The sequence below is a fragment of the Hetaerina americana genome, unplaced genomic scaffold (genome assembly GCF_022747635.1).
Source record: "Hetaerina americana unplaced genomic scaffold, ioHetAmer1.1.p SCAF_1, whole genome shotgun sequence".
Taxonomy (NCBI): domain Eukaryota; kingdom Metazoa; phylum Arthropoda; class Insecta; order Odonata; family Calopterygidae; genus Hetaerina; species Hetaerina americana.
Genome location: NW_027286069.1, coordinates 13,641,484 through 13,658,493, shown reverse-complemented (window position 1 = coordinate 13,658,493; position 17,010 = coordinate 13,641,484). Strand labels below are relative to the sequence as shown.

General features: G+C 34.9%; 1 protein-coding gene across 6 annotated transcripts in view; it reads left to right on the top strand.

The window, feature by feature from the left end:
- LOC139688508 (uncharacterized) overlaps positions 1–16,118 on the top strand; it is a 39,215-nt gene extending 23,097 nt beyond the window's left edge. For 5 of the 6 annotated variants that reach the window (XM_071586049.1, XM_071586027.1, XM_071586059.1 and 2 more), the window contains 2 exons: positions 8,774–9,158; positions 11,659–16,118. In XM_071586049.1, the coding sequence (XP_071442150.1) occupies positions 8,774–9,158; positions 11,659–12,220 (947 nt within the window). In that variant the 3' untranslated portion in view covers positions 12,221–16,118. The remainder of the gene's footprint in view (positions 1–8,773; positions 9,159–11,658) is intronic. The other variant, XM_071586039.1, reaches the window with a different exon arrangement.
- The last annotated feature ends 892 nt before the right edge of the window (positions 16,119–17,010 follow it).

Below are 17,010 nucleotides of genomic sequence, written 5' to 3'. Positions count from 1 at the left end.
ATTATTGATGAGCATATTGAGATATTTATGACCCCAAGTTAACCTGAATATCAAATAAAAATTAAGTTATTTTCCTTTTTTTCTACAATTTTGTTAGAGCCCTTTTCACTACCAAATCATAACGATTAGCACCTATAACAGATGGCTTTGCCACAGTGCTGACTTGTTTGTTATCTGGGAACCATATCCATCATCACTGCTTGCATTGAGCTCTCAATAAGTGACTTCTGATGGTGGGTTCTCGGCAAGACCTTTCAGCAAAGCATGTGGCGTTATATATGTAAGTTATTAAGGTTTTATACTAAGCACCTATGCTTATCTGGTGGATATCATGTGACACAGTCAAATTTTTGACTGCTTTTGAAAGCTTGGCAGAGATGTGGTTAACTATTGCATGTGGTGACCTGTTTTTTTACCTACATTTCTGCTTGGATTCCTTATTTTGTCGCACCTCTGAAAATTCCGAGGAGGGCTCCCAATATTAGTTTTCACTGCATATGTTAAGGTCATCTGTTTCCATGTTTGTACATGAAGAAACATCAAAAGGATACTGTAGTATCCATAAATTCAGTTGATGTAGTCATTTAAAGCCATCATGCTAGCTTCGGTTTGTGGGTGACACATTTATTTGCTTACACAGAAGTAATCCTCTTGAAGAATTTCACAAACACCTTAACAAGCTGACAAAGTAATCCTAGAAAATGTTTCATTGCTTCTCCTTTATATGTTGGTTCTGTTATACAGGTAGGTATTAGATAATGAGAACATTAAAAATGAAATTTAGCATTCCACTAATAATATATAAAATCAGATTGTGTGGGTTGGTATTTCATTCATGAGAAATAGTTTTTAATGAATGTAACTGAAGGCAATAACTTGAAATCCAAGATTAAACGTATTGTCTTCACAGATATACCTTCACAGATATGTATATTTCAGGAACAACTGCCTTCCTATTTCTTAGCTCATGAAAAGTGATTGGGACCAAATTTGATGCAGTAAGAATATTAGAGGTCCACTGTCATATTTGAAGGATGGTATTTGACCTTTCTAAAAGGGAAGGGGTGAATGCTATTCAGTGTGCCTGTAACTCAAGCTATGTAGAAAAACAAACGACCAATTAGGTTGAGGGAACATGAAGAGTCATTTGAGGCAGTGAATGACTCAGCATCTGAGAGCATTTCATTTTAGAACAACGACTAAAGAAACTCCTTGCTGAGGCTAGAATATCGTCAAAGTTATTTCCCATCTAATCCAAGATGAATATAAGGTTGACAGAAGCCCATCTAATTTTAATCAGGAACGTAGCAGTTATTTATCATCAGTTGGTGAAAAATATGCGTAATCACCAACAAAATGTAATAGTCTGCTCATAATTATGAATTTATTGAATATTGTCAACAATAGTCAGATATTATTGCAAGAAATTAAAAAAACTCAGTCAGTTACTGATCAAGTTGTCAGTTAGTAGAATAAATGTAGAGTTTAGCGAGTATGCTCAAAACTCAGGTGGAAAACTCAAAAACGCTACATATTTGGTTTTTATAATGGTGTGATTATTCTTTGCATTATTATCAAGAGGCAACTGTTGAACAACACGAGTGTTAATTAAGGGAAATCCCCTTGAGGTTATCGCTCTATTTTATACAAGATGGAGGCAGCTTCTCTCAGGGTTTAAGATAACTGGTAATGTCATTCCAACTTAAATTATTTTCTGGTTGTACACTAAGATGTCAGTGAAAATGCTGTGAAGACTTCCAGGGGCACATTATGGTAGTTGAAATCATGTGATTGGAAATCAATAATTTCTGGTTTCATTGAATTTCAAATATTGAATGAAAACAGTCACGAGTTCTTCCCAGATTCAACTAAAGAATGGAGGGAATAGCCAGCGATATCTTGCTCCAGGCCATCATCTCTATAATGACACTCGAATGTTAAGGATTGTGATATAGTGTTTTAAGTACATTAGCCATAATTTTCCACCTATGGTATACATTTGAGCGGAATGTTATTATTTGTGCCTAGGTGAGGTGGAATTGTGCCTAATTCTCGTAGCAACTAGGCAGAAGTTAAACAATATTCTGTTCTCTGTGTACATTTGAATTATTATTATAACGGAAGCGGTCTTTTGTGGCAGAAGGAAGCATGCATCATGAGTAAAGGTGTGCCAAACATATACATGTAAATGTGAGAAGGTCCATTGTATGGCAATATGATTCATAATTCATATAATGTTGCTCCAGAATTTAATAAGTTGCGACATTTTTCAGGCTTGAGTGCCTTAAAATTATATCTAATGGCATCAAATTTTAACTTAGTGATAAGTAGTTGAGGCCATGCATGACAGCGTACACAATCTATTTCTATTGCTTGAATTATGTTTTTGAAGAATGGAAGTTTATTGGTGTATTTAACTCTATTTTGTCTTGCAAATGTGTATTATATTTAATGGGTTTTGATTACCCATCAGAATTTAATGTTTATGTTATATGTCTATTTCTTAATTTGTTTTTCTTTTCTTTTTCTTTAATTGGTACATATGTCTCTAAAGTATCCTCTAGAGCAAATGCTTTTATGGAGTTAATCCATATTTAGGCTGGAGATATCCTTAATTTGTTTTCTGTTATTTCTATAATTCCATTATTAGGGTGTCCAGATTTTTGAAAACTGTGAAATGGCATGTCTTTTTTCTCTTTTGAAAATGGGAAATTCAAAAGGGGTCTGAAAAATTTCTTATTCATGTTTGTACACTAAGTGTATTTTTCCTCTTCAAATTGAATATATCTTGTAAATAATCTGAACCGGCCCAAAAATGCAGTGATGAGCCCCTTCATGTTTGATTGAAACTCCTATTTGAGCAAACCAACAAAACCTTATCAAGAATAACATTGCAGTAAAATCTTGGTATTATGATTCCTCTCTATTCAAAATATTGCACAATTCAAAGCCAAGGGCAATGCCCAATCAGAATCACAAGACTTAACCTCCTGTTTAGAATAAGTAAATTGAAATGCATATCTGGTTCCATGAGCTACAAGCATATTGTTTATTTCAAAATTTTCCCCTAGCACTCTTAAGCAATGACATGCTGTATATGCACTCTCTAATAAGGCATCCCGTTTCTGATATTATCTCACAATAATGAGGTGCAGGCCACCAGTACAAGTAACTTCTTTTTTCTAGTTCAATAGTCTACATGAACTAATAATGACTTTATTACAGTTGGATACAGACAGCCTCTTTTAACCATGTCAAATTCAAACAACTGTAGATGCAGGAGCTGTTACCTTAATGGAGTCTTATTATAATTTCCAGTAAAATGCAAGAATTTCACAGTTTAGAAGTTATTCACCTAGACTGGGTTCCGGTCAAGGCAAATGATCTGTTCAATCACTGCATTTTAATCTTAACCTTAAATTGTGGGAACCATTGTGATTTTTTTCATTCTGTATTTGTGAAATGCCACTGGCCGACTAACTTAATGCAGGGCTAATCTTTCAAGGTGACAATAGCTATCCAGTGACCAGTCACCCCAATTGCCAATGCCACAAAAAGGTGTCTGCTTTGTTTGGTACACTGTCGAGGAAGAAGGGTTTTTGACTTTTGATCTTTTTTCTGATTGGATTTCAAATGAAAGTGAGAAATAAGGTTTTTATGGTCAACTTATGGTGCAATAGTTGTCATGAAAGAATTTTTCATTCACTGTGACCATTCTGAGGGAACATCTCAGATTTTACAAATTAACCTTCCTCAGTTTGCCAACTTATGATATACGATGCTGTTTGTTTCTCATGCATCAGTGTTTTTGCAATAATCAGATTTCTCCTGAAAACAGCCAATGACCCTTCGGGTGAAGGAAGTATCAGGTGCAAAGTAGAGTTAGGACAGAGTAATATTTTTCTGGAATGTTTTAAAGTTGCATCTTTTTAAGCGAGAAGACGGTAGCTCAGAAAGAGAAGGCATAAAAAATCACAGAACATAGACAGAGTTGTAAACAGCCATTAATAGTGCTTGACTTCCACTGCATTGTTAGTATTTCAGCTGTAAGTGGACCAACATGTGATAATTGGGTTTAATGATCAATATAAAAACAATTAATGAGAAAGAATGCTCTAGAGGACCTAATAGACTAGCATCAGTGAGCCAGCCAATAAGATAGTCTTTTAATAAAGAAGATGTGAATCTGAGAGATTCCTATAGATATACAGTTGAGCCTGGCTTAACAAGCTCCTCGCACTGCAAGTAATTCGCATAACAAGCAAAAATATTGGTCCCAAACATGGCTCACTTAAAGAGTGACTTTTCGCATAACATGTGACTGGGAGAGGGTTATTCCTGGATTCATTCTGCGCCTGCTACTGCAGTTTGTCTACAGCACTCATTCCACTAAAATCTTTTCATCAGTTGTGATCACACATTTTTCCAAACTTGTGTTCAAATATATTATTAGTGAATTTTTTGTGCACAGTTCAAGAAAAATATTGTTCATAGTTTTAAAATTGACCTCAAAGAAAAATTTGTAAGAAGAAAGCCATAGGAGAATAAAAATGAAAAAACAGTAGGAATGAGAAGTAAAATCTTTGAAAATCAGGAAAGGTGTGAGCATGCATGGTCTAGTATGCAAATCAACAATCTTTCGACGTCAACAATTGACCTTTTCTTCAAGAACATGGACAAGACGGAAGATAGAGGTTTCAAATAGAGAGACGAGTATCTATGCAATGGTTACTTATTATCAATGATGTTGAAATGGTGCTTCTCGTATGCATTAACGAAAAGCAATTGCAATGTGATACCATTAACGAGAATATAATTTGTGAAAAGAGGAAAGTGATTTTTGCTGACATCATTAATGTGGTGTCAGGATCATCAACAGCTGGACATATTTTAGGGGAGCTATGAGTAGTTCGTGGAATTAACAACAAAAACTCTCATCCACATCTTTGCGAGGCATGGTGAAGCACCAAGTTCTGAGTCAAAGGCAGCAGAGAAGTTAATCGATTGCTACTAAAGGTTATACATTCGGGGGGTTCCTGCTGCAATATGTTTTTGATTGTGAAAAGACTTTTCTCTTGAGGAAGATGCCGAAGTAACCCTAAATTTGTGCACATAACAGAAGAAGAGAATGCATTGCTCGTCCTCAAGGCAGTGAAAGGTCGTCTCATGCTGCTATTTTGCACAAATGCAAGTGGTAATTTTTAAATCAAACCTTTGCCTTTATACCATTCAGAAACTCCACGAGCCTTCAAGAACTGTTAAGTCCAAAACAGCAGGCTAAATGAGATGTGGAGGTCATGAAAAACTTATGCATCGTACCATGTGTATGAGACATCACCCTAATAAGGTAGTGTCGACCTATGCCATAAATATATTTAACGATGATTCTTAGTCGCATTTCTACCAAATTTTGAAGTAATGGTGAAAATAAATTTCTCAAGAAGACTTTCCCATAAAAAGGAATCATGTACATGTTGTAGATAAGAAACAATTTATTTCGATTATTTTTGCTTTTACAAATCAAGTTTGCATTCCTGGTTGCTTCATCCTGTTTTGGAAAAAAAGGAGAATGTGATCCACAATCCTAAACATTATGCGCATAATTTTCTTTGAATAACCCTTATATATAATTATTTTTTTTCCGCATGGAATGCATTATCGTATTTTACATCAATTTATACGGAAAATGTTTCACTGGACAAGGATTTCACTTTACAAGAAAGATTGCGGAATGGATTACGCTCTTATAATGAGGTTCCACTGTACTAGACTATGTTAATTGTGGTCTTGATTACCCTATTAAACTCTCAATTGGTTGAATATTACAAAATGCGAGGTTTTTTTAGGCGGTCATGGAACCTCTAATGTTGGATATTGGACTCTGAAAGTTTTGTGTATGACTTAAATAAACCACAATTTTCAACCTGAAGGTTGGTTTGATAAGTAAATGTAAAATTCACTCATCAGGGGCCAATTCCTTTCCCTTTGCCACATATGGTTTTTCAGGAAGACCAGGTACCAGTAAAATCACATGCCTCAGGTAATGGTGAGGGTACCAAAAGGTGTTCCTGTACCTTCCAGTCAGTAGTCCAATGCTTAACCCACTGGACCACCATGTCCCAATATGAAATACAGGGACTTGTAAATGTATGGCACAAATTTCTTACGATAAATTTTACTTTAAATGGCTTTAAACAAAAGATAAATGTGCAGAGTGCCAAAACAATAAAATGAAATGTGTGTTTGGTAAACTTTCCCTGGCCATACCTGTAAATCTTTGCAGAACCTGATAAATTTTTCACTATAAACTAAAGGAAGTGATAAATATACTGCCAGTGCTTGAATACATATTGATTCCTTCAAGAGATACAGATGTGTGCTCAATAAACAGCCTTCGTTATTAATTTTATCTTAAAACTTCATAAACTCAATAAAGATCTTTTTCGAAGAATTGGACCAAAAATTGCGTAAAAGTGTTCTGACTACTTCAATTTAGAATTGTTTTGAATCTTCTGCATCATGCCCAAATTAGTACTCAGTGAGATTAGGGGTATAGGAGTATTGTGGCTGACAGAATACTGATTCAGATTCATACAGCAGCTCTCAAACATTTTATAAACATTAGTTTTAATCATGGTCGTCTTAATAGAGTACCATTAAAAGGGAGGAAGAACTTCACTAAAATTGGGAATACACATTTATTTTTTAAAAACTCTTAAATCCAGCCTGATTTCTTTTTCCATATTTATATGGAAATGAAGTAATTGCGCCTGATTTTTATCAGCATTTTTAATGTTCTGTGTATGTGGCATTGGTGTATGAAATAAAAATAGCTTATCGTACAATAGACATTATACATTGAAATTTGCTTGCAATTCACTCATTCTGCTAAACCAGCATTGATATTATTCAAACTTAAATAAATTACTTAATGATTAATCCAATATTATAAAATTAATTAAAAATAGCATACAATGAAAAAGTTCCACAAAGACTTTATTCCGAGATTATGGCTAATGCAAACTTAGATTTATGCATTTGTTTTGAACTGTTTTCATATATCCTTTAATTTTGAGTGAAAATTAGAAGTAAAATCCTTAATTATATTTCAATGTTGCATAAAAGTTAAATTCAATTTATTAGTGATAGTAATGTATTTCATTTATCCAAATTATTTGCAAAATGGGGCTGGAGAATATTTCATATTCAACAAAAAATGGATATTAAAAGGCACACAAATACATTAATGGATAGCAGGTGGGGCTAAAAGAAATGATCGTTTGTAATTAATCTGAGAATCATAACAACACATTAAAAAAAAAAAAGTTTGATGAAAGCTATATATGTACTATATCATCATTCTCTCAATATAAATCATGAAAGGATATTGTATAATTGTGTATTTTAATGGAGGTAATTACTTCTTTTAGTGTCATCTGAGTCATAAATGTGGCACTTGTAATGTACTTAATTTTCTTAATAGTGGCTTACAGTGAGCTCTATTCCAGCATTAAACATAGGTCTAATAATATTTTTTTCCACTTTAAAATATCATGCACTTTTGGAGATGAGCCTTATCGTTCAATATAATGTTTGTTTATTATTATTTTCTGTTGGTCAGGCATATGCTATCAACATAGTCCTAAAGATATTGATTCAAATTTAGCATAGCATATCATTAATTTAACTTTAATATTAAAAGTGTGCCTAAGTATTGAAATTGGGTCAACTAAAGCAGTGGACCTCATGGACCACTAAACCCCAATATTGAATTTTCCAAGCCTCTTAAAATGGATTTTTTACTATCTATGTGGGCATCTCATTCATGAAATGTTGTCAGTGGTCTTATGTCAGTTTCATGAAGGCAGATCATAATGTAATTCTACAGTTGAATAAATATTAAAAGCATTAATGACTACAGTCTCTGTGGATTGCAAAATGTTCTTGTGGAGCATTGGTTGACAACCTCTGCACTGATGTTTTTCTTCTAAAAATGTTTGTGTGATCCCAATTGAGCTGAGAGTCAACAATTACTCCCATGAATGTTGATTTGTTTGTAAATTCAAAGTTAATAATTATGAATTTCAAACATGTGAAACTTAGATATTATGCTTGGGCACATTAATAATTCCTTAAACATAATTATTTTTTAATTCAGAACTTACCGACTGAAGAAAAAAATTCATTGAGGCTAAAATCTTGGTGCATATCCTCAACAATTGCATTGTTATCATCACAAATAATCGGCAATGTACAGCCCTTCTGTTACATTTAAGACTTAATTAACAATTTCTCATGCAACTGTAGGCTAATTTAGTGCCTTATAAAGCCTCCCATTGTTATCGGATTTCCTTATTGCTCTGATCATCTTCCTAAATAGTTACCGTATTTTTTTCAGAGTGGGTGTCTTGTCAAAATATTTATTTATACTCACAAAGTATTTGTGTGTTATAAATGATATGTCTTTGCATGATAATTCATCCATGCATTATTTGAGAAAAACTAAGAAATACAGTGTTTTGCAAATGGTAACCCTGGACACCCTGATGTTGGTATTTTAATCCTGCTTGCTGCTTCAATAGCTGTTGTCACTGATTGTTAGTTGTGTTTATGGTTTCTTCAATGCTTTTAGTGTGTATTCAATGATAAAGAAATTTTTATTTTGCCTTTACCTCCACCATGGAATTATTAAGTCACCCTTTTCAGTTTGTTGGGTTTTTTTCTGTTTGGATGTAGTTGAGCCCTGCATTTTTAACACCCTCGTGCTCCATAGGACCTGCTTCTCTGCACCGCTGCACCACTCTCTTCTCTGAAATGGCGATTGCCCCACCAACAGGACGAGGACGCTGGAACAATAACACCAATGGCCATAATGGAATAATCACCAATGGACATGTTGGGGGTGGTAGCAATATAATTCCATGTGGTTTTGCCAATGGCATCCGAGGAGGCTCAGCACCAAGCAATGGAAACCGTGGTGGAAGGAATACCAATTTGGGCAGTAATCGATGGGATTCTGGACCACAGGGCCCCACACAGCAGCAACAGCAGCAACCCAAGCGAACGGTGCCATGGGTTTCAACTCCACAAGGCCGAGGAGGTAACCAACGAAATGGAGGTCCACCAAGGCCTATACCAAATGGAAATTTGGGAAATGGGTATGTATTGGATATTACTTTAATCATTGTGATACATTTTGAAGTAGACTGCTTAGGGTTGATTGTTAATTAGTTGAGACCTGTGAGACAATGTCTTGTGGAAATAGTGATTCATTATTGATTTCAAAATGATAATCCAATATTTTTCAATATTCTTTCTGTTTTTCAAATTCATGGTAATGTTGATAGGTCTTAGAGCAGGTTGGTTTTCTTATTTTGTTTCCATTTATTTGGTCAATCGCTAAAAATTCCTGATTAATGGATTAGTTTGTGCTTTTTAAATTTTTATTTTTATTGCTGCAGTAATCTGTTGAAAAAAGTAATTTATTTTTCAAAAGGATACTTGTTTTCCAGCCCTTTTTGTTTGGAAGAAGGCTAAGTGTTTTTAAGATCACTCTACTGTGGAGATTATACTGCATTGCACTTTTGCATGACTTGCTGTGATTTTGTAAGGTATTAACAAAGCAGGATAGGTTTGACTTCTTGGTAAACTTTTTGTCTATCACTCCAATGAAAGGTCTATTTTTTATTTTTTACATGTTAGTGCTTGTTTACATGGTTAAATTTTGAAGTCCAAGTATAAACAGGTGGATGATTTTTAGGTGGTAGTTCTTGTTTATGTAATTAAATTTTGAAGTCCTCAAGTATAAAGCAGGTGTTTAAAAATGCTTTTTTTTCCTAAGTAAAACTAATTGCTTTATATTTATGTACAAATCAATGATTTAGGTTTCATCCTTTTGTCTTATACTGTTGTTGTGGAGTATGCCATCTATTAATGCGTTCATATTAAATTTTTGTATGCCCTAAAGTGGCTTTTTGAAATTCCAAAATATATATGTGTGTTAGTTTATCTTATCTTTTAAATGGCAAAAACATTTTCTCTGATGGAGCAAACTTTCTAAACCTAGTTTGTTTCTCTGTTATTACTGCTTCCATTAATAGTCAAATTTTGTTGTTGTTAGTTGCAGCTTAAATTTTGAATGCAGCATTGATTGTACTTGTGCCTCTATAGTTCTCATTCTTTGCTTGAACCCCCTTCTTAAAAAGGAATTTAACTTTTGTGTTTAGCCATTTGTCAGAAATAGCATTATTTTTCCCGTTATATTGATAAAATACTTCTAACCTACCGATCCCTCTACTGTCACATGGTCAGGTCTCTGACAGTTAGCAACAGCCCATTTTTTACCTAAATTCCTCTGACAGCTGGTAATATGTTCTTGAAAATGTTCTTTTCATTGCCTTTTTGTCTTATGAATCTTGGCTGTTTCCATCTTCTAAGTGAAGAGTGTGAATTTTAAAGGATTCTGCTAACAATGCAGTTGTTTGGTCAATGTTAAGGTGTGAACTGAAATGCAAGTAAAACATTATTACCTTTTTTGAAAATGGCTGCTCATTTGCGAAATATGAATTCATTTCCACTAAATGAAAACATTCAGCTCCATAAGTTGCAGTTAACTTTGGTGATAGTTGCAGAATTGTACATTTGCACCTAGTTTGAAGAAAAATATCAATTTTGTCAACACTTATGAAAAATAATCAAAAATAAACTTTAATGATCGTTGTGCGAGAAAAGCAATTTCCACCAGTTTGGCATTGCCTACAGGCACCATGATTTGGGCACAGAGCTAATGGCTTAGTTTTAACTGACGATAGCCCATAATGAGCTATTGTCTAATTTTCTGGTCCAGTGTCAGTGGATGGCACTTTTTAGTGAGGGTTTTGAATTGATTTTAAGTCTGATTCTGGATGGTTGGAGTGGATTACGGTGAGAAATAGAATAGCATTTGCAATTCTGGGAATCACAGAAAGTTATCCATGGCTTGAGAAAAACTTTCAATTTGCCCTGTGTACTTGCAGGATTTTCCACCAACAGCATTATTTAGGCTAACCAAATTGGCATTTTTTGCATAGCCGCAATGAAAATACCTTAGCATTTATAAATTGCAGTTTTCTGGTAGGCAAAGTTTAAAGGGCACTTTATAAAGTAAGAATTTCAAATTTATAGTATCCATTAGATGAATTAAGAAATATTTATAATTTTTTTAAATTGTTGAAATCACCTGTTGAATAATTAGGTGAGTTAATAAATTATTTTAATAAAAAAATAATTAATTAAATAAAGTGTTGAACATCACAGGTATATATTTGTCAAGGTACTAGAATATGTGCATTCTTTCCTTAGTCTCAAATTGGCATTTTGGCATGAATTCATTTTGCACAAAATTTGGCTAACAAGAAATATTTGGATTGGTCCCAAATATTTTGCATTAAACTCTTTCAACTCTATGTAGAAATTAATCCAATCTCCCTATCTTTATTCTTTTATAGTTCCTGTCCTCCGTCAGTTTTTTAAAAGCTGATTAACAACTTTTTGCTCTGTGCCTTAATGCACAGTTAGTAGTAGATATCCATATTTCTGGGAAGTTTATTCACCTTTGTATTCTATTCATCGCAATTTAAAATGTTGTTTATTTTTATTTCAATATTGTTTTGGTTGTAGGACAACATTCAACAGCAACTTTGGAAATGGCTTTCCAAATGGCTATGGTGGTTTTGGTAATAATGGCTACCCAAATCCAGGATTTGCAAACAGTTATCACAATGCTTTTGGAGGGTTCCCGCAGCAGCAACAAGCTCCACCAATTCCAAGAACGTTGCAGCAGGCTCTCAAATATGCACCTAGAGAGCAAGTCCAGCAGCCAAGAGAGCCACAGTCACAGCCTCCAAGGGGAAATGAGTTCATTGCAAATAACCGACCTCCTCCGACGGCAGGGTCTACTATTCCTCCTCCACAAAGACAGGGTCAACACATTCGTCAACCCGGACGTCCTACCAATGGTCACTCCACCAATGGGCATCCATCTAATGGCCACCCTACCAGTGGTCATCCCACCAATGGCCACCCACACCACATCCCACCCCCGCAAATGAGGCAGCCTCCACCTGCCCCATGTGCTTACCAAAATGTTGTGGCATATGGGCAATATCATCCAGCCCATCACCATCCACAAATGGGCTATGGCTACACAGCATATGGCCATGCTGCAGCTGTACAGCAGTAAACTCTCTTTGAGTAGCTGGGGCACTTTTTTTAATTGTTTTGTCTCCTGCTTGTGAGTAATTAGAAATTGCTAGTACTGAGCTCAAGACCTGTGAAAATTTAGTAAGTTGATTGCTCTGTTTATCATGCATGGCATATAAATTATTAGTTTTGAATCTTGAAAGCATTTAATATTTATGTAATAATATTTAAAAATTGGAAGCTTCATGTGTGGATTTTTGCCCCAGCTATAAAAAATATTACTGCTAATGGTCTTCTGCTCTGTACCTGTATGTTTTCCAAATATGTAAACCCTTGATTATACCAAACCCCCTAGGTGTTGGTGGGGTAGACTTTAACCCCATATATGTTCTGAGGCAAGCATACTAGGAATCCCTTTGTCTCTTGTGACGGACCAAAATTTACAACTTTCAAAAACTGGTTAGTGTGGGCTTTCCTTAAACAATTCTTTCCTGGGTGGATTTACAGCAGCTTTGATTCAGTGCTGGCCATTTTGGAAGGAAATGCTCAAAGGGTTTCGTAGGTATTAAAATGTTTAGCCTCAATATAAACTCGAAAAACTTCCCTCTGTTTCCGTGTAATTTAGCGTATGTATTATTTTTCCATTTAAATGCATTTGAGGGTTTTTTTGTTATTTTTGCCTCCAAAGTCAATGTAATATTTTTCAGGAGTTACTCTTATGCTTATCAATCATAAGACTGCATTATATGAATTAATGAAAATTTTCTTGTTCCTTTCTATTATGTGATATTGTAGAGCACCAAATGTCATGGTGCTACTAAGTAGTAGTACCCAAGGTACATACATCGTGATTGTACCTGGATGTCTCTATGTAGAGCTGATGCATGGTATAATTAATTTGAGGGCCAATTCTTAGTGGCTTTGGATTGAATTTTGCACTTTGCCTCTCACGGTTGATGGAATATCGGCACTGATCCACAAAGACTTACTTAGGCCATGTACGTCTGAACTTAAAAGATCTGTTAAATATATTTTGTGGCACTTGGGCTAGCCTGAGTGCCTGTTATGTGCTCTCATACTAGGGTTTCTCCTCCAGAATGAATTAGAGATTCTTAAACCTGAAAGAGTTTCAATGTACAAAAAATACTGTATGTCAGGTCATGAAATAGTTTTATTCGGTCTCCCTTTGAAAAAGAGGCAAGACTGTTCTAGAGTGCTTGAAGCTTTATTTTTTGTATTTAAAATCCTTTGGATGAGTGTGTGTATGTGTGTATGAATGGGCGTTATATGCATAACTGCTTGGGTTTTACCTCAGACAAAGATGATTCTTTATTCGATTATATATATTTCAGTACATGTTTAAAAAGGATACCCAAGCGAAAAGTGGCCTCTGTTAGTGCCGAATTTCACCTACCACTGCCACTGGGAAAAGTACACGTCCTTATGGTTTGCTCTTTATATGCCTATCTGGCCCTCATTGTCTTATGCAGATCGCAAAGCCATTAATTTAATTCCCATGCACTTTTGTCATTATTTTACTTTTGAAGAGATGTATTCCCTAATGCTCACCGATTTCTATATAACAATTTTTCTGATAAATAGAGTATAATGCCTTTAATGGCACAGTTCATAAATGTGTAGCCAATATGCTATTACAAATATTCCCTCCATCCCAGACTTCATATTTCATCTGATTAGAGGAAAATTGTTTTAATGATTATCATTCCTGTCTTTCCCCTTGAACCACTTTTATATTTAAATACCTGTTTAAGAATTAGTTATTCTTATGTCATACGATAAATATTGTTCTCATGGAATGTTTGCTATTAGAGATTTTTAAGTGCTGTCATTGTGTTTTTTTGGGTATAATTAGATTTATCAAAGCCTAAGAAGTTCAGTCTAAGCCTCTGATTGGTCGGCATTCAAATTTAGGGGAAGAAGTTTTTGTCCAGGAATGCTGTGATGATTGCACATTAAAAGAATCAAATTTCAAGTGGTTCCTTTTGACCATCTTTCTTGTCCTGAAATTGGGTAGGAAAGTAAAGTGTTTGTAATATCTTGCCTTTCTCTTGAAAGTGTGTGTGATCTTAAAAGCGTTGGGCTAAGTGTGAGTGAATGCCGTGAGTAATGAGTGGTTTCAAAAAGTGGTTCACATTTGGGTCATTGATCATCCCAAGGGAATTTTGGGGAATGGAGGGTCGCGTCACTCTCTCTTTGGCTTTGGTTTGGGGAAGATCCCTTTCTCATACCTTTTTCTTGCTATTTTTAACTTTCCCTCGTATTATCAACTTTTCATGTGGTGGGTAGTTATTAAAGGAAATCGCGGGCGATTTTAACCCTTTGGTAAGCCGCGATACTTGTAGCTAGTGGTTGAGATTTAATGTTTATGGTGTATAATCTTTCTAAACTGGTTGTAATGTACCAATAATTTTGTCCTAAATATTGAGATTTGTTATAATTTTGTTACATTTTCATTGTCATTTAAAATAAGTTGTATCCATAATCTATATCTCCACCCTCATGGTAGTTCCCTAAAACGTTTCTCTAAATCTATTGTAATTTGTTTTTCCTCATTGCCTCAAGATGTTGACTCATTGTAGTGATTTTGCTGTTTCCATGTTTTATGATGTGAAAAGTGGTTTACATGCCACATATCCCTTCCCCCATTTTATCTCCCCTCCCCCACTTAAGCTCTATACAGCTTATCCAGCTCCCCATTTCCCACTTTTCCCTGTCACAAAACACACAACAATGAAGATCTGTCCACCCATTTTTTGCGGGTCGTGTAAATAGTAGTGAGTAATATTAATGTATGTGTGTGATAACGAAAGAGAGAGAGAGTATTCAAAAATGTCCACGGCCCACAGAGTAATGTGGTGGCTCCTTATTCACTTCTATGCTGTGATAATGTGACGAAGTAGAGTTTGTTTTCTTCTTTTTCAATTTGTGAATCCGAGGAGAAAGGTCGGCGCGAACTGCCGTGAATGTTTAAAAAAAAGAGCACAGTATTTTTCACAATGTAGGGAAGTAAAAATGCGATTGTGCATAAGTATAATGTCAATTGTGTTTTTTAAAATTTTTTTGTTGAATACTGTAGACAAGTATATGTTTTTTATCTTCCAACACAGTATTGTTATATTTTTTCATCAAAATTGAAAGGTCTTAATTTAAGTAAGTAAGAGATGCGTGTTTCAATGCACTGTGTAGGTTCATTTGTCATTATTTTATTGTGCAATGAATATTTGTGTGTGCAGTTCCTGGAGATCAGAGAACTAAAAAATAACAGTGAGAATTTTGATTTCTCATTGCTTCACAAGCTTTTGAACTCTTGTCTGTGATAATCATACAAGTCCAAGTAAGTTCATTTGTTTTTAATACATCTACTATAATATCAGAAAAAGGGAGTGCAGCTTTAATATTAATAGATTAGGCAGGAAAGAGAAACATTGCCTTACTAATATGTATATTTTCCTCTCAATTATGCCTGTGTTCCACCAACCTTTCTCATTGGAAGTGGTTGTGTTCACATCATTCATATTAGGATGTTAAAAATTACTTTTATCATACCTTGCAATCTCATATGATTTTTTTAAGAAAATGCAGTGTGGGAAAGAGGTCCCTAGCCTGAATCTCATGCTCTATGGGGGAGCAACATTTTGTAATCCATGTAATTTTTGTTACACTATGAGTCAGGGCACCATAGCTCAACATATCTGATTGGCAATATCTGAAATGTTTTTGTTCCATTAAATAAATTAATGCCATCTGGTTTATCCAACCATGACATAATTATAATGTAACTGTTCTTCATTAAAATGGCCTTGTATTGGAAATCATGAAAGTAGCCCACACTGCTATTGGTTTCCACTCAGAAGGCATTTTTCCTAATGTAACACAGTATTATGGTAATAAATCTTATGAAAATGCTGTTCATCACAGTGGTGATTTTGGAATTTCATTTTAATTCTATACCACTCTACCATTTTTGTTTATTTTTTTTGGTACTTCAGAAATGTCAATTCACAATGCTGGAGAAAATCAAGGATTTTTGGAATTTGTTCCTGGAAGAAATGTCCAGAGGAGTTGCTTGCAGGTGCTAGTAGTAACAAAACTTATTTTTCAGGAGAATGTTATACAGTGACATCCCAGAAATATTCAATGTGTCCAATTAGAATGACAGAATGATCAATCAAAAAGTTTATAATGTTCTGTTAAAAATGCCTTTGGTGTTATGCTCAAAGATGTTAAATAGCCTCCAGAAACCTTTTTATTACTTTCATTTCAGAGTTTATTTTGTAATACAGTGACAAAACTTGTCAGAGCAGCTTACACTTTCCCAGGGAAACATTTTTACTTGGAATACACCTCTGCAGATTCACCCCTGCCTTATCTTTGTTAACCCAAGTACAATTAAGTTACTTTAAAAAAAATGTTACTCTAGCCTCTCTTGAGAGCAGAGGCTGTATTTTATGATAATTCCCCTAGTAAAGGAATTCTGCACCTCTTTGGTGTGCCATGGTGGGGGCTTGGAATGCTCGAGTCCATAATTTTCCCCCTGTACAGAGAACCTGCTTGCATTTTAAGAGGTAACCATTGTTTGCTGCTTGTTCCTCTATGGCGAAGTTCTCTTCGTTTTTAGATCCCTGATCTCAGGATAACCCAGAGTCTTGTGGTCCATTGAGTGGAAGGTTATTGATTTCTGAACGTGGTGATGATGACTTGACACCTTCCTTAATATCGCAGTGACGCACATCTGAATAAGGAGTTAAACCTCTAGGTATAAGAAATACAATGTCTCTTCGTTCTCCACTTCCATTGCAATTTGGATGT